General features: G+C 36.8%; 1 protein-coding gene across 1 annotated transcript in view; it reads right to left on the bottom strand.

Annotated features, from left to right (window-relative positions):
• Positions 1 to 19,456, bottom strand: part of RNF180 (ring finger protein 180) — a 156,635-nt gene that overhangs the window by 44,662 nt on the left and 92,517 nt on the right. The window contains exon 6 of the mRNA XM_054578406.1: positions 8,124 to 8,349. Within this exon, the coding sequence (XP_054434381.1) occupies positions 8,124 to 8,349 (226 nt within the window). The remainder of the gene's footprint in view (positions 1 to 8,123; positions 8,350 to 19,456) is intronic.

Below are 19,456 nucleotides of genomic sequence, written 5' to 3'. Positions count from 1 at the left end.
GAGAGAGCAGACTAGAGAAGTAAAGTAATAATGTTGCCTGTGATATTTCTGTTTCCTAGCTTCAAGAAACTTATTACACAATGCATTTTAACCAATATTTAACACATCCGTATGATTAATGTACCAAACCAGGAAAGGGAACTATATAAATATATATATTTATAATACCTAACACAATTAGTATCAAAGAAATTACTACAATGTGCTAAATACGATGGCAGTTGTGCCTACTTTTTGTTGAACATATACACCTGTGTCCATAACATACTCTTATGAGACCACCGATTTTGAAGGGTTTTTACTATATTTGATCTGAAGAAGCTTTGGAGAAAAAGAGGATCCAGAAGCCCTCTTCCTGCTATTGCTGTGCCAAACAAGAACTGGGTTCTAATGCCTGTTAGCTGTGGAATCTTCACAAGTTGTAGAACTTCTCTTTCTACTTGCTTTTGGCCCTATCTTCTGCAAACATTTATTTTGCACTTGGTATGTGCCTAGCACGTTGCTGGCCCAGGTAGGAAACTAAAAATGAATTAAATGTAATTCTTGTCTGCAGGGCATTACACTAGATCAGTGATTCCAAAATGCCTATCTGCAGCCTGGCAATGGATTAAAGTTATAAAAATACAAATTCTGGGACCTTGCACAGATACACTGAAGTGAAATTGCTGTAGGCGTTACCTAGGAGTCTCTGCTTTCTACAATACAAGCTCCTCGGGTCAGTCTGATGCAGTGTCACATCTGATAACCACTGGATAAAATGATCTCAGACCCCTTTCTGTTGTGAAATTATTTCAACTTATTTAAATATGTTAAAACTTATCTCATTTTGGTGTGAACTCTATAAACCTTACCCAAGGATGCTATTCTTGCTATAGAACTGTGGCATATTAACTTAAAAATTCAGGATTTGGCTACAAAAAATATTCAACATGACATTTCTCAAAATTATTTGGAAGAAGCTCTAAGAAAGTTTAAAGACAGACCAAGATATAGGGCCTGGAGTAAATGGTAATAAAAATCACCTTTATCCCCACCTCCACCAATCCTACCCATTAGGATTCAGAAAGCTTCTTCTTATTATACATATTATAATGTATTAGATATAATTGACCATTCATATTGTTGAGCATGAGAAAAAGACAAAAGCCAGAATATCTTGAAAAGATTCTAGAGTTGATTCAAATCGTACATTTAGCTAAAGGTGGTAGCTGTGCCAGGGGAAACAGCAGCATCTTTGTGTGACACTGTCATAAAAATAGTATATGATTGTTAAAGGAATTCGCATCTTCTTGATTTGGTTGAATGCAAAAGTCAATCACCAACTACATAAAAATATCTCTCACATCATTATAGGATGTATTACCATGAGTTTCACTGTATTATATCACAATAAAATTAGACAACCACATACACAGGATAATTTTGGACTACAGGTGCTGCCAATAGGGGGGTGTAACTCTGATTTCAGCTTTATGCTTAAATATTGGTGGTTTCATATTTCAACAACTAATTCTAATTAAGCAAATATTTGTTAACAAAAGTTTAAAGGATCCTGCTCAGTGCAGGAGTTAAAACTGTGAAATGGGCATAATACCTGCATTAAATCCTACTTGGTAAAAAGGTATCATAAAGTTACTTTTTTATAAGTAAAAATAAAATGAGGTATAGTGATATAATAGGGTTACTTCAGACCTTAGAGTTTTATTAAGGAGGGGAAATACGATGAGTGTTATTATAAATATATAGTATAGTCATTTAGGTGAATCCAGTGGTATTACGTTCTAATTTAAAAGGCGAGGATATATGTTTCAGCCATCTCATTCAGATTATTAAAGGCTTTGTTTACCCATTTAAAATTACTTCTTATGAAAGCTTTTCCCCCCAAACTCCACCTGTTCTATGTTGTTTGATATGTAACATTTTATTTCTTAATGGTGCAATTTGCAAAAATAATCTGACAAAAATGAAATTTGCAGCATGTTATAATACAAATTTAAAAAGACTACTTTCTCCAAGACTTCTGAATTACAGTTGACCCTTGAACAATATGGGGGTTATGGCCTCTTGTGTACTCAGAAATCTGCATGTAACTTTTGACTCCCCCCAAATATAACTACAGTTGTCTCTGGGTACCTATGGGGGGTTGGTTTCAGGACCCCCTACAGATACCAAAATTTGTGGATGCTCAGGTCACTTTATATAAAATGGTGTAGAGCAATGCATACAGTTGGCCCTCTGCATCTGTGATTCCTGACTAAGGATTGAAAATACTGTTTTTGATGTGTGGTTGGTTCAATCTGTGGATGTAAAACCTGGGGATACAAGAGGGCTGACTGTATATTTAATGAAAAATGATCCATGTGTAAGTGGGCCTGTTCAGTTCAAATGTGTGTTGTTCAAGGGTCAAATGTGTACGTACAGGGTGGGTCCTGACTTTTGAGTGGAGATCCAACTCTCCCTCATTTTAATAGGTGCTGTGCATGCTTCTTCACAAGCATTATTTGGTTCTAGGAGATTAATTTACAATGAAGTACATTTGCAAGAAGCAGAAAAGACTGGAATCAGTCTCAGTTAGTGGGCACTTCTATAAAAAGGGACACTTCTAACAAAATAATCTTTATCAGCTAATGCTAAACCCTCATTTCCTAACATAGGTTTCTGTTTAGTAGTCTCTTGTGAGATGATCTTTAAAACTTTTAGATTCTCACCTCACTATTATCCTTGAATATGTTGATTTTACTATTTTTCAATCTTAAACAGTTTCTTTGTTTTGTTGGGCATCAGCAAGAGTAAAGTTGAGTTCGGATGCTGTGTCAAGGAGATCTGAGATATTTCCCTTACAGAGGAATGGAGAAGGGCTAATATCTTTGTCATTGGAGCTCACTTTACCATATATCAATGAAAATCCACAAACTATCTACAAGGCTTCAAGGATAATGCTTGCTCTGCAACTCTGCTAGAGGGGCAAAAAAGTCCCATTTGCAAAGGACCCCGACTTCCCAGTGACACTGCTTTCTTTCTTTCTTTCTTCTTTTTTTTTCTTTTAACCCAGGTGAGGCACCCAGAAATGTGCATTTATAAGGGAACAACACAAGTTAGATAAAAACTTGAGTCTACTTTTACAGTTTGTATTCAACAGAATATGACTAGTTTGACTCAAAGAAATACAAATACTGTAAGTGAAGAACTGGCTCTTCAGATGTGGCAGGTTCTTACCCTGGAGTGGCTGCAAGGTCTACCATTACTCATAACTGCATGCCCTATGGGATTTGGGGCCAAGAGGAGCTCGGCATGCTGGGAAAAGAGAGGACAACAAGGATAATCTCACTGTGCCCTCTGAAAATAAAATTGAACCTAATTTTCATACCATTTCCTAGTAAATTGTTCAAAGTTAAAATCTATTTTAGAAGCCCTATTACCCAGCTACATATGTAGACTGATGGCAAAGGCATATAAAACAGGAACAATACCAAATCAAAAACAAATACTTTGTCAAAATAAAGTTATAGATTTTAAATTATGAGTTATTATAGAATGTAATTTATGCTTGCCTGATGTTAATATTTAGAACTTTTTATTAGCTAAGTTATTGATAAAATTTTATACATTTTAATGTGTAATAATTCCATTTAGTATTTAATATTTAGTATCCTACCCAGGAGCCTCCTGGTCTATGTTAAATACTTGTATAAAACTCATGTTTATGTAAAGATAAAGAGAGATATAATGGATACTATTTAGCAACCATTATCATCTGCTAAATTATTTTTTGTTTCTCTATCATCTTTCAACAGTATATCTTGATCTCCATTAAAAAATAAAGGTTAACGCCTTCTACCCTTTCTTCTACATATCCTTTCACACTTCAACTTCTCAACTTTTAGTGTTAAGTATTTTATCAAGATTGCATCCAACAGTGCTAAGCAATTTAAATAAGATTACATAACTAATGAATGTTACAGTGCAGGTTTAAAATCCTTATTTTGCTAAAGCACATGGTATGGAAAAAAATTGCAACTAATCCCTTATTCATTGGTCAGATATTTTGAGATCCTTTAAAAAATGACAACTTTCCCAGTTTTTCCCACTTTGACCATAACTGTTCCCTAGTTTGTACACAAATGGAACAGTGACTTCATGTACTTGAGATTAACTTATTTACTTACTATCAGGGGTCAGTAAGGCTAACAGAATAGTCTAAGATTAAAAAATAACTTTCTCAAATTAACAACCGAAGCACCTGAAACCAGAAGAGAAAACTAATCTCAGGGAAAAAAAAAAAAAAAAAAAAGGCGTAAAGCTAACAAAAATTGTGCTTAGGAAGGAAATTACAGTAATTTGTTGAAAGCCAATATATCATAATAACAATTACTCAATATTATAACAATGTCAACTAGAAATGTGAATTATCCTCAGATAACTTATAAGTTTAATTCACTTGTGAGTTATTAAAACGTGCAAACTAGAATAATTATAAGAGTGAAGTAGTATCAAACAAGACAGAAATATGAACGGAACAGAACAACTTACAAGAAATGCACATATATTTTACTAATTATTATTATTACTTTTTAAAGAAAGGCAATTCAATCAGCATAGGAAAAATGTGCTGTTGATCAAATATTACTGGGATAAATGCCTTAGGGAATGGAAGAAAGGTACTCTATTCTTAACCAAACCATGCATCATCATAACTGGACTGGAGTTAATTGTGAAGAAATGAGAACAAAATGAAAACATAAATATAGGCAAAAAGAATGTTTATATAATTCTGTGGTGGAAAAGGCCTTTTAATACCTAACTTTGAAATTAAAAACAATAAAGGAAAAGGCTGTTATATGAGACTACATAAAAATACAGTTCTAAACATTTCATAAAATACAATAAACATAATTAAAGTATAAAACAGGGACAAGATTTGGGTATAGAATAAAAAGCTGACATTACTTAAAAAAATTATCTTGCTAATAAACAAGAAAAAGATGAAGAGACCAAAAGAAAAATCAGCAAAGAGCATGGTGAGAGATTTAAAATGGAAAAAAAGACAGCTCAGAGTACAGAGAAAATAAGATTTTGTATACAGCTGCTTGCAATAATTTTGCAACATATACATAGCCTTAAAACACACACAGACTTTAACTACCAATTCTACTTCTGGAAATACATCTCAAGGAGATACCCAAAGACGTGTACAATTATTCATTCACATATATCAGCAAATAAATAAATGATAAACAACTAAATGTATCGTAACTGTAGAGAGCTTATATAATCACAAAAATTTTAAGTAAAACAAAGCAGGTTAAGCACCTTAGACACAGTATGATCTCACTTTTTTGTGAAAAAATGATTAGGTATGTATAAAATATACTGTAATACTACTACTAAATGTGGCCTTTAAATGGTAGGACTACGGAGGATTTTGAGCTGTTAATTTTATCTGTATATTCTGACTTTGCTATAATTAATTATATTACTTACATACTTTAGAAGTTATTTTATAAGAAAACAAGACCATATTTTGTTTTCCCTAGTTTATATTCTGATATCCCCTCAAATGTTATCAAAGAATACCATAAAATACAATGTTAGAAAATCTGATACTGCATTTGAGGATTTTTTGAGGACATTGCCTACTCCACATTTCAATATACCCTAAAAAATTCCTTTTAAAGTGCCAGAAAAACCTTTGCTTACTCTTAGGAAATGCTGTTTCTTTTCATAAATCATGAGAATCATTTAATTGTGTACTATGTTTATTTTTCCTTAGCCAGAATATTTAAAACCAAATACTTCATCTAATTACAGTTACAATGTAGGGCCATATGGCTTATTTTATCAGCCCATCTACCCTCATCTGGTCTTTATATTCCATGTCAATTAATAAATTCCCTTGTCTTGCTATTTAATTGATTTTATTTTTTAAAACACCTCAAAATCCTTTTGATGTAGGCTATAAATAATTAAATAGGATATCCCCATTGTTATTGTCAGCCTCTAAATTACAGTACACAATGAAATACTTATTCCAGTACAATATGTATTTCCAATATGATTTATTTTAAAAGAATAATAAAAGGAAGTATGGCATTGTTGTTTTGATAAATGAATCATGACAGACTTGAATCACTATTGCTCTAAGACATCGAGGAAAGCAATTTTAAAATAACTATCAGTATTAAGTTAGATCATGTAAGGTAGGGACAACATTTGTCTAAATCACTATGTCCACAGTCTAGGTGCTTCCTATTAAAAGAGGTTTTTAGTAAATGCTCTCTTGCATAGACAGAGATAACACTGAGAAAGAGGTGTCACGGGTGCCTCTACTTTTTTCACTCCAAAGGACTCAGCAAGGGATCTGATGCTAGGAAAGAACCCCTTTTTCCCACTTCAATATAAGCCAGGAATGAGGAACCTCCAGTAAGCGCCTGCCCTCTCATGGAACTGCTTCCTTCTCTCTCCATCCCTTACTTGATCTTCCCAGTGAAAGGAAGAGTAGTCTGCCTGCTGAGATTGATGTCAGCTTGACGTCCCTGACCTCGTTTCTTTATTGGGAAGAGTCACTTATGCTTGACATGCCCCTTTGTCTCCAGGTTTGTCTAAACTCAGTTCAGTGATTCTGTGCTCTAGTCTACATGCCCTTAGCAGACCAAAGAGGCATATCTTTACTTTCTCTTCATTATTTGATTACTGAAACTTAAACCAGATTTTCAGGTCTTCATGCAGCTGTTGGGAAGACACTCAAAGTTTATCTTTGTATTCCTATTCTCACTTCCTGGTGGGTCCTTGGATTTTCTTTTAGGGAAGAAAAATGTGCTCTGTGTTTTTCTCACTCAGTTTACTATTTTTTTTCTTAAAAAAAAAAATCTATCCCCATTATACCCTCTTCCACTCCTACCCCCCTCCCCAGAAATCACCACATTGTTGACCGTGTCCATAAGTCCTTTTTCTTTTTTGCTCGATCCCTCCACCCACCCAGAGCTGTCAGCCTGCTCTCTACCTGAGAGTCTGTCTCTCTTTTGCTTATTAGTTCAGTTTGCTTATTAGATTGCACATATGAGTGAAATTATATAGTATTTTTCTTCCTCTGACTGGCTTATTTCAATTAGCCTAACGTTCTCCAGGTCCACCCATGCTGTTGCAAAGGGTAAAATTTTCTTTTTTTATGGCCTCTTAGTATTCCATTGTGTAAATGTACTGCAGTTGTTTTATCCACTCATCTACTGATGGACACTTGGGCTGCTTCCAAATCTTGGCAATTGTGAACAATGCTGCGTTGAACACAGGGGTGCTTATATTCTTGTGAACTAATGTGTTTCAGGTTTCTTCGCATAAATTCCCATGTACTTTGACTGGCATTAAATTTTCTGTGGTTGAGGTGAGAATGTGGAGACAGTAATTTTTTTCTCTAAGATTCAGCACACTGTAGTGTACTCAGTATTACTAACACTAGCTCTGCTCACCTCTATCATTCTTCCCTTTTTTCTCAGCAGTTCTCTATGTCCCAAATTCATTAGCTTTTCCTCTCTTCATTAGTATGTTTTAAATACTGTGTTATACTCCACCTTTGCATGATAATCACATAAAGAAATCCTTGCTCCAATTTTACTTTCTTCTCATTCAAGAGGAAAGACTTTAACAACTATAAGTAGGTTGAAAAGATTTGGAGTGTGGGGGAAGACATAATAGTCTTTCTTAGATATTTACAGATATATTTTCTGAGACTCCACAGAAATAACAATGATCAAAGAATGAGTAGTAGTGGAAGGCAGATATGAGCAATAAACAATCAACATGGCTGCTTTAAATTTTAATGGAATATCCTTGACAATGGAGAAGTACAAGTAAAGACTAAATGACAACTACTTATGATGTTTTTAGAAGAGGCCCCCAGCATAGAGTAAGGGATTAGATAGGAGAACGTATTCTTACTTATGATTTTATGATTTTAACGCATTTCTATGAGTCAGGCAAGCACTGTTGTATAAACTGGAGAGTAACAAATTATGCTGTATATGATTTTCAATAACTTTCTCATGATAATTTATAAAATACCTTTAGACCTGGAACAAAGAGGTAGTCAGAAGAATCAGGCAATCATGTTAATGAAAGGGAACAGTTACCTGTCTGGAAAAAGACTCTGGAAATAATTGTCCGACACAGTGGGCAGGGAGTGCTTGCAGGGTTGTCTTTGGCAAGAGTCCGTAAGCAGGGCTCACAGAAGATGTGGTGGCAAGGGTAGCACATGTACGGGTTGAAATAAACATCCAGACACACTGCACAAATATAGCTTTCCTTTTCTTCTACATATTCATTTTCATCATCTGTACTCATATCATTAGTCAAAGTCTGCAAAACATAAGCAAAACCAATTGTTCTTAGTTCAGTATGAGATTAGTTTCCTTGATAAGAAAGGCTGACTTTTGTCAATTAACCAATGTCACCTCAATAAATTAACAAAAAATAAGAGACTAACTTTATAATTTTGTTAAAATGAAAATATTTATGAAAAGAACAGAATATCTGTTTCTGTGACATTTTAACAGAGAGAAATACTACCTTGCAAAGTGAGGAAAAAAATGAAAACATACATGAAAAAACTCAGAAGTCTTATTCTTTGTGTATAATGCTAAATGCTAAAATATACCTAAGCACATTAATCATACCTGTATCTCTCTTTAACCAGCACTAGTTAAGTGTTAGGTACACCGGTTCCAGGATGACAGATTTCCCCATGTGTCTCATTCCCACCACAGCAAATAAACTGTCACAAGGTTATGAGGCCTTAAGTGGGCATCCACACTTGATGAAGAGCGAAGACAATAGGATATCCTACTTCATCTTTATATCATGCATGGAGTGTTTTCTATTCTATACTTTGCATCTTCCTGGACCTCAAAGCCAAGAAAAGACCAAAGTCTAAGGTATGTCAGGAAGTAGACAAAGCAAAGAAACTTGCAGTAATTCCGGGATCAGTCATGCAGCTGGGAAATAGGATGATGTGTCACCCCCTCCTCCCATGGGACACTGAGAAAGAAGCTTAAGAGGTAGTCATGAAAGAGGTAGCTCAGAGGTTAAGAGCACAAGGTTTGGTAGCAGAATTCCAGTTACTTACTTAATCTCACAATTTCCTCATCTGTGAAAATGTTGTGAGGATGAAATGAGGTAATCCACTTAAAGTGGCAATATGTATTTCCAATATGCCAGAAAAACTTTCGCTTAGGTATAGTGCCTGGCACATAGTAAATATTCAATAAATGTTAGCCTCAGCCACCTCTTCTTTTCTCCCCCATGCCCTTTGCCCAAGCCATCTTTCCAGGCCTTGTAGTTTTCATTAGAACCTTGAGAAACATATAAAACCAGACCTGGATTCAATCCACTGACACGTAACGGGAATCTACACTTTGACATTTGGGAAAAGTGGAGATCAATGATTAACTTTTGAGTGGGCCTTGGGTTTAATAAATATTTGTAAGTTTCATGAAATGTAAAAGTTATATAAATGAGGTCAACAGAGCCTTGAAAATACAGAACAACCTATCTACTGGATACACTATTATTTGATTTATCCAGATGGCTCTTCTTCCCTTTGGCCAGTCTCTTTCTGCCCCTTCTTGGTAGTTTCTTTCATGAAGGCCATACTTGAAGATTTGGTCCATTTATTTTTAATTGGGTTGTCTGATTTTTCTCATAGGCTTGTAGGTGTTTTTACTACAGTTATTTTTTATGGGTTAGATGTGTTACAAGTTATTTTTTCCTTCTTTTTGGGTTTGCCTTTTCACTCTTTTTGTTGTGTCTTTTGGTGAAATAAAGTTCTTAATATCAAAGAACATTTTCCCTTTATGGTTAGCACTTTTTGTGGTTTATTTAAGAACTCTTATCCTTTCCCAAGGTCATTAAAATACCATTATTTTACATTTCATAATATTTCATAACCGTATAATCTGCCTGAAATTTATTTTCATGTATGCTGTACTTCAGGGGTAAATTTAATTTTTATACCTGACGCCATTGGTACAGCCTGGTTACCGCAAAGATTTTCCTTTTGTCCACTGCTCTGCAGTGCCATGTTACTAACAAAAAGGCCAAATATGTCTGGGTCAGCCTCTAAGGCTTTATTTTATTCCATTAGTTTACTGTCTATTCCTATGCCATAATAAGAATCTCTTACTGAGCTTTATAATAAACCTCAATATATGATAAAAGAAGTTCTTTCATATTATCGTTATTCTTTAAGAGTGTCTTTGCTATTCCTGGCCTTTTTCATGACCATATAAAATTTGGAATTACCTTAACAAGTTCTTTTTCTAAAAGTCAGAATTTTTATTGAAACTATTAGATCTGTAGATAAACGTAGGAAGAGTTAGAAATCTTTAAAATCAGACCCAGAATAACCAAAATAACCTTGAAAATTAAGAATAAAGTTGGAGGACTCATACTTTCTGATTTTAAAACTTACAGCAAAGTTTTATAATCAAAAAGACTACATGTCACTGGTCTGAGGAGAGACATACACATCAATGCAATAGAATTGGGAGTCCAGAAATAAACCCTTATATTTAAAGTCACTCGATTTTCTACAAGGATGCTGAGACAATTCAAAAAGGCAAGAGGAATATTTTTTAGAACTAATGCCAACATTCCAAAATTGTAGGGATGGTTGAACAATTCTGTAACATTACTAAAAACCATTTGATTATACACTTAAAATGTTGGTGAATATTTTGGTATGCAAATTTTTCCTTAATAAAGATGCTTAAAAAATCAACTGAATAACAAAAAAATCCTTAAAAATACGATTTTAAAATACATGATCTTGGTTTGTCTTTCCATTTATTAAAAATTTTCAAAAATTATCTTGGTAGAGTTCTGTTTATATTTGAATGAATATTTTGTCCCCACTTTTATTAATTCCTATTAGTATACCTGACATAGTCTAATATCTTTCTCATCAGAACAAAACAAACCAAAAAGAAACCGGCAAACCACTTCAGTTCATGTTACATTCCTCTATTCTCTTTCATGACAAAACTTCACAGGAGAACTAATCACAGTACGTGTGATTTCTGCTTTCTCACCTCCTGTCTACTTAATTCTAATTTGGCTTCTGCTCCCAGTGTTCTGCTGAAACTGTTCTTGCACAAGTCACCAAAACTGCTGTACAGCGAAGTCCAGGATGCTCTTCTGACCTATCTTCCTCAGCCTTTCAGTAGCATTACCTGAGTAGACCAGGACCTCTTTCTTGCAACCTACTTAATGCCTTTGTTTTAGGTTTGGAATAAATAAAGTAAAACAATAATTAACTACCTTCCAAAAGAAAAAGCACCAGGCCCAAATGTGTTCACTGGTAAATTCTACCAAACATTTTAAGAAGAAATTATACCAGTTCTCTACAAATCTCTTTGAGAAGACAAATTAAAAGGAATACTTTCTAACTCATTTTATGACGCTAGCATTAACTTACTACCAAAGCCAGACCCAAAGAAACTTAGAATAAAAGGAAACTACAGATCAATATCCCCCGTAACTGCAAAAATTATAAACAAAATATTAATAAATTAAATACAACAATGCATAAAAACAATTATACACCAGGAGCAAGTGCATTTTACTAAGTGAAAGAAGCCAATTTAAAAGGCTACGTATTCTGGTTTCAGTGGTATGACATTCTGGAAAAAGCAAATCTATAGAGACAGTAAAAGTATCAGTGGTTGCCAGGGTTGGGGGGCAGAAGGGATGGACAGGCAGAGCACAGAGAGGTTTTTAGGGTGGTAAATCTATTCTGTAGGACACTATAATGGTGGATACATATCATGCTGTTTGATAGCATTTTTACCCACAGGAATTCTTTCAAAATTGGAGTCATTTTTCTTGAACTCTGCCACTGCTTTATCAAATAAGTTTATATAATATTCTAAATCCTTTGTTGTCATTTTAACAATCAACAATCAAAGGGCTAGATATGAAAAACAGGGAGTGGCAGTAAAGGTTCCACTGCAGCACAGTGATGACAGCCACAGCCTTTCCAGGATCCTGCGTGTTTGTTGTAATCCTCTAGATTTAAAGACAGGGCAAAGTAAAAGGATCTAACACTCCGGAGGAAGGGAGCAGATGGTTACAAGGTTATTAATGTACCAGTTAAGTGAACCACAGCTCCAGTCCAAGTGGAATCATGAACAGAAGTAAAGCCACAGGCTGGACCAGCTCAATAGAGGGCACAGGCCACAGGTGGTAGCAGGACAATTTCTGACCAGTCTGCTGGTACCTCAAAGTTAACGAGCATCAGTAGGACTGGTTCAGGTGCAATGTGAAACTAAGCTGGGCAAAGCTGGGGCAGGCAATGATCTGCATTGCCTATGTTTACACTAAATAGGATTCCAAAGCAAAAAAGCCTAGTTACCTATAAGAGGTCTGTCTGGAAAAAGTCTAGCCATTGTTAATATAACAAGAACAGTCTGCGAGACATTGATGTAATGTGGCAGTTGAAGATAGTGAACTAGAATACACATGTATGAACAATGATTTCACTGAACTAGTCAGTGGGGACAGTAGACGCTGCTGAGTGGGCATGTGTACAGTGTAGCCGTCACATTCAAAATGACTGACTGGGTAGAGCAACAAATCTGAATCAGATTTTGCACTAAGCTTGAACATTCCTTTGTGGAAGCTTCAGAAGGCTGTAACTATGGGCAACTGGTGTTTGGCAGCTTCATCATGACAACGCACCTGCTCATGAATCACGTCTCGTGCAGTTTTTTGGTAAAACATCAAATCACCCAGGTGACTCAGCCCCCCTACAGCCCATATTTGGCACCTTGAGACTTTTGGATTTTCCCAAAACTAAAATCACTTGTGAAAGGGCAGCGATTTCAGACCATTGATGAGATTCAGGAAAATATGGGGCAGCTGATGGTGATTGGGAGACCAGTGTACTTCCCAAGGTGCCTGCTTATAAAGGAACTGAGGCATCATTTTCCTATGTACAATGTTTCTTGTATCTTCTTCAATAAACTTCTCTATTTCTCATAGTACATGGCTGGATACCTTCTGGACAGACCTTGTATATTTGGTTGTGATTTAAACATTTCTGAAATTGATACATAATTTTAACCAAATATGTGTCTTTCATTTGAAAATCTTCCCACCTCTCCCCAAAGACTTTACTGATTAAATTGACTGTCAATCCATGGTGTCTTAAAAATTCAGGAAATATGGCAAATTTTCCTCTAAAAGAATAAACAGCTAGCTAACATGCAACAACATTTATTTAGTACTTTATTTGTGCAACACATAGTGCTAAGTGCTTTTATATAGAATATCAAATTTGATTCTTGTAACAACTATTATATTCCATGTTTGTGTGCCCCTCAAAAAAGTCGTATGTCGAATTTTTCATAATGTTATGGGTCTTTGGTAGGTAATTAAGTTTAGATGAGGTCATGACTGTGGGATCATCATGAAGGGATTTATGCCCTTAAAGAGGAAAACTGAGATTCTTTCTCTCTCCCCCCCCCACCTCCCTCTCTCAGCACAACTGAAGAAATGCCACATGAGCATGCATCAAGAAAGGGGCTGTCTACAAGCAAGGATGTGGGACATCATCAGGAACCAAATGCGCTGGCACCCTGACCTTGGACCTCCCAGCTGCCAGAATTGTGAGAAATACATGCCTGTTGTTTAAGCCACCCAGTCTATGTACAGAATTTCGTTATAGCAGCCCACACAGACTAAGACAATTGTATACATTAGGAAATTGATGATCAGAGTGATTGAGTAAAATTAAGGTCACAATAACTTACTTAAGCCACAGCTCTGTTTGACTTCAAAGCCCAAACTCTGAACCACTTCTCTATACTGTATACATGAAATTTAATACTGTGCTTTCAATCACAAATTTATCAGCTTTTTCTATATTTTCCATATAATATGTGTTCATCCTTCTAGTCAAAGGCACAATCTTCTTTTGCCTAGATTCCTGCCATAGCCTCCTAACAGGTCTCCCTGCTTATACCTTCTTTTTCCTTCCATGTCCCCCATAGTCTATCTTTAACTGTGATCCAAATCTGGTTGCTTAGCCAGAGGTACGGGGCTGGGGGCAGGCCTCCCACCAAGTTGGGTGGAGCAGAGCCTCAGGTAAATGTTAACGCCAGGAACAGTACGTAAGCCAGGCTGATGCAGTCCCAGACCAGTTCCTGCCTGCCAGTTCTGTTTGTCTGGCTGGGGAGGACTCGAAACAGGCACAATGGCCTCTACCCACTTTTCTGTTTAGGGGAGAGCTATCCCGCAGTTTTCGCCCTGATGCCAGACACTTCAGTTCCTCCCCATATGCCACTGGGGCCTTTCAAGCTGCTACCCTGGTGGTACTGGAGCTCAGAGGGAGTGTGTCTGAGTACGTTTGGGTCAGGCCCTTTAAAAGGAACTGGTAGGAAGTCCAGTAGTTTTTTTCACCAACTCCAGTCTCACTAGTTTTTACAGCTAGAAGTTATGGAGACATCTCTTTCCAGCACTGGTACCCTGGGTTGTGGGTGCCTGGTGTGGGGCTGGGAGCCCTCACTCCTGAGATATCCCCCCTGAATTTTTATCCACCACATGTAGGTGTGGGGCCTGACCATTCTGTGTCTCCTGCCAGTCTGGATTGATGTGGTTTCCTACTTCCATTGTTGTCAGATTTCCATTCAACTCCATTTCTTATGGTGGTGGTGGTGGTGGTGGTTGTCATTGTTGTTGTTCTTCTTTTTAAAAAAGATTTACTTATTTTTAGAAAGAGGAAAAGGGAGGGAGAAAGAGAGGGAGAGAAACATAAACGTATGATTTCCTCTTGTGCACCCCCTACTGGGGACCTGGACTGCAACCCAGGCATGTGCCCTGACTGGGAATTGAACCAGCAACCCTTTAGTTCGCAGGCCATTGCTCAATCCACCAAGTCACACCAGCCAGGGCTCTGATGGTTCTGAGTGATGGTTTTCTATACTTTAATTGTAATTTTGATGTGGTTGTGCAAGGAGGCCAGCTGTGTTTACCTATGCCTCCCTCTTGACTGGAAGCCCTACCAAAGGGGCTTGTACCTTTAAAAAATATGAAGAATCATACAGATCAAGAACAAATACCAAAACCAATAAATCTTATTTTAAAATGGGCAGAGGATCTAAATAAACATTTTTTAAAGAAGGCATACAGATAGCCAACTGGTATGTGAAAAGATATTCAGCATCATTAATCATCAGGGAAATGCAAATTCAAACCACCATAAGATATCACTTCATACCTGTTAGAATAGATATTACCAAAAAAAGATAAGAAATAACAAATGTCAGTGAGATATATGGAGAAATGAGAATCCTGATGCACTTTTGGTGGCATTATACACTGGCATAGCCACTACGGAAAACAGCATGGGGTTTCCTCAAAAATTAGAAATAATCATCTAAAAATATACACAAATATCATTACATTGTACACCTGAAACTAATATAAGGCTATATGTCAATTATACCTCAATAGAAGAAAACACAAAATTAAGATGATCCTCTCTTTTGTCATGTTCTTCCCTAAAGGGGATACACATATACAAATATCTTTTATTAAAAACAACAGAAAAACCTCTCCTTGGATGCTACAGTTCCATCCAATGACAAGCAGTTCTCTCCTTCTCTTCAGAATCAAGTTCCTGGGGGAAAAAAAGGAGTATCATTTCTATCTATTCTTTCCCACTACCCACTTAAAATAAAACTGCTGTAGCCAAAAGTCATCTATGACCTATGTGCCACCTCCAATAGACTATTTTTATCTCTCATTGTATTCAACAATTTTGCAGCATTTAACATGGTTGGCCAATTTCTTCTCTTAAAATTGTCTTTTTAAAGAATCCCTCTTGAATCGAGTTTCCTTTTGATCTTCCCTTTGATATCTAACCACGTTTCTTTTTCCGGCTTTTTTTTCCCCTTTGGCCAACACTAAATGCTCGTATTCAGTAGCGCCCAGGCTTGGACCTTTTCTTTTCTAATAGCACATGCTCTCCTTCAGCAATCTTATCTTTATTTCCTACGTAGTTTTATGGACCACTTATACAGATGACTCAATAATCTCTAGCACTCTCCTGAACCCCAAATCCATTAATCTATTAGAGGTCCACCTCTCTGTGGGTTTGCCACCCAGATATAGGGAAACATAGTATGTTCAAAGATCAGTTAACTTTTCCCTTAAAACTGTTCCTCATTAAAGATCCTGTTTACTGTTACCACAACCTAATTGCTATTCACCCGAGAAAGAAACTCATCCATCATTCCAGATTTTTCCTTTATGTTCACTCTCTACATCTCATCAACAATCAATGATACAGAGTCCATTTGTGGAACAGCTCTCCATTTCACTCCCCTTCTTTCTCCTGTTGTTACTGCCTCAGTTCAACCCCATCATCTCTTGCGTGAACTTAAGAGTCTCCTCCTCTTTCACTATCCCTGCAGTTTATGCTCTGTACTGCCGCCAGACAGATCTTTCTAAATGGAATCCGGAATACATCACTGCATGTGTGTCTCTTAGAGAAAGAGGAAATTGTCATCCTTTTTTTTTTCCCCCCCACTCCAGAGAACCTCCATCCAGAGCCAGGTAAAGGATTTACAATTCAAATAAATCAGTTCACAGGTAACTGACCAAACTATGTTACTAACTGGTAGATAAGGTCATGATGCTAAAAATGCAGGCCCCGCCACCATCATCTTCTCCTCTCTTTTTTTCAGACTATACCACTCAGAAATCTGACACTTTTAGGCTGAGAGGACATCTGGTTGGCAAGTAGCAAGTATGAATTTGGAGCTCTATTTTTTTTTTAACTAAAAAAGCAACAAACATGCTTACGGTATCAAATGAAACAATACAATAATTTATAAAGGCAAAGCAAATTGTGGCAGACACTATTGGTTGGCTCACCTAATACCTTTTCCAACTCTCCTTTCCTTTGTCAGAACCATCATCTGTTATGTAACCCAGAAACCCTAAGTAGGTACTTACCTAGGCTCTCTTACAGCTAGGGCCAGTTCAGCTTTGGCCAATGAGACATAAGGGAAGTATGCTGACAGTTTCCGGGAAAGCTTTGGATTTCTCAATAAAAAGGGCAAAATAGCTGACATTATCCCTTTCCTTTCTCTGAACAAAGTGATCCTGATCTTTGGATCTGTGTCAACCATCTTACAACATGAAGCAATGTGCATGAGAACAGAAGGAAAGTGGAGACAAAGTTAGAGTTTGCATTCTTGATTGCAGAAACTGACTATCTCTAGACTTACTGTATGAGAAAAATAAATGCTGCTCCTGTCAGTCAAGTTTCTTTACATACAGCTAAAATCGCAATAACCATCTCCACACCACTTGCCAACTTCCTCCCTTCCACAAGCAACCATCCCTGGGCCAACACTGGTGAATCCTTTCATACATTCTCTTGGCTCACACAAGATACAAAAGCGCATGAGCATACAAACACACTGCTGCTACTTTTTTCACCTACCAATATATCATGAATACCTACGTAAGTTAGTATATGATCTTTTCCTTTTATTTTTAAACCTAGATACACACATAGTTGATATAAATGATCTCCTATCTTCTTTTTATATTTCAGCCTTTCTTTTTTGCCTGCCTTTGTGGACTTGCTCCTCCTCCCAGTCTCCTGTCTTACTCCTTGTACTGTCTGATTCCATCCTGCACCTTATCCCTTCCTCTCTGAGGCCTGATCACTCTCCTTTTATTATACTCCCCTCTGTAAAAATGTTCCACCATCTGCTTTATGCCCCTACTATTCTTTTTATACCTTCCGCAATACCCACAGTAATTGTCACACATGTCCTCCTCTGTTACATTTATATGACCCTTGTGGGCCTGGACTATGCTTTATTTACTTTTTCTTAATTCCGGGATTGGAGGAGAGAATAGAAACTGGAATCAGGGGTAGAAATACAAAGGAAATTTCAGTTAAGGGGACAGCATGGGGAACCCACGGAGTGTATGGATGAGGTACCTGTTGGTCTGACTAAACAGTTTTTTTTCTATAAGGAATAGGAAATAATCCTTTGAGATGAAAGCTGGGTCGGTTGCTATTGACCAGGAATGGGCCATCTATAGACGATGGGCCGAATACAGCCTGCTGCCTGTTTGTGTAAATAAAACCTTATTGGAACACAGACATGCTCAGTTGCTTCTGTACGGTAGATGGTTGCTTTTGTGCTACCATGGCAGAACTAGTTCTAGGGACAGCGACTGATCAGCAAAATAAAGTCTAAGAAGTTTCATTATGTTCCTGAACATAGCACTGATTATTTCCACCGCAATCAAAAGATTTATTCAGTGAAGTAATAAGCGTTATTTCAGGCCTTCTTGGTCTGCTCAGACTGAATAACAAAATACCATAGACTGGAGAGCTTAAACAGTAGACATTTACTTTTGTCTTAAAGCTAGGAATCCAAGATCAGGGTGCCACATATGGTTGCGTTCTGATGAGGAATCTCTTCCTGACTTGATGATGGCCACCTTCTCTCTGTGTGCTCATATGGCTTTTCCTTTGTGCATGAGGAAAGAGATGTTTCTTTCTTCGTTTTCTTACGAGGCCAGCAATCCCATGTGATCCCATATGACCCCCACCCATATGACCTCATTTGACCTTAATTACCTCCTAATAACCCTATCTCCAAATATAGTCACATGGAAGTTAGGGCTTAAACATAGGGGACACAGTTCAGCTCCTAGCAGGGATAAACAAGGCACTAAGAATATTGCAGAGAACATATCAAGCAAGTAGGGCCTATTAACTAGTTCTTTAAAAAGGGAGAAAAATGTGAAGATATTTACAAGAATGTGTGTTAAGCAGCAGAAAGAAGCGGTAATTAAGAAATGGGGTACCATGGGCCTGAGCCAGAGTGGTTGCCTTGGGAATTTAAAACATTTTGAAACCAAAACCAGCAGGAGCTAATTTTCATTTGGGTGGAGGAGGATACATTGATTTTATAATGAATAATTTAGAATTTTTCCTCATAAGTCTTAAAATAATCATATCTCTTGAGTTCACATTTTTATTTTGATTTGCATTCCTTTACTACTTTTGACCTTGTTTTTGACCTCCAGGCAGGTGAGAGAAGTCCCATTGGGCTACTATGAAAAGCGAACACAGGTCTGTAACAAAAGTCATTTTTCTGTATCAAGTGCCAGTCCTTACAGCTGTCAATCAATTCTGGATCCACAAAATTCAGCTACTCAAAAACCACAGCCTGTCATACAGAGAGTAAAGAATTCATTTAGTCTTCTCTCTTCTTTACTAAACCACTTGGGCCTCTTTTCCTGCCTTATTCCTTACTTCTTTATTTTATTTGTAGGGGAAAAAAACCATTTATATATTAACCGATATACTTTTTGTTCAAGATTCTTTTTATCTGTGACCCTTCTTCTCCACTAAGGGGGAAACAGATAATGT

Source organism: Pteronotus mesoamericanus, unplaced genomic scaffold (assembly GCF_021234165.1).
Source record: "Pteronotus mesoamericanus isolate MK-2021 breed Mesoamerican mustached bat unplaced genomic scaffold, CSHL_Meso_final contig_50, whole genome shotgun sequence".
Taxonomy (NCBI): Eukaryota; Metazoa; Chordata; class Mammalia; order Chiroptera; family Mormoopidae; genus Pteronotus; species Pteronotus mesoamericanus.
The sequence above is the reverse complement of the archived record's forward strand: the minus strand, read 5'-3'. Positions and strand labels throughout refer to the sequence as shown.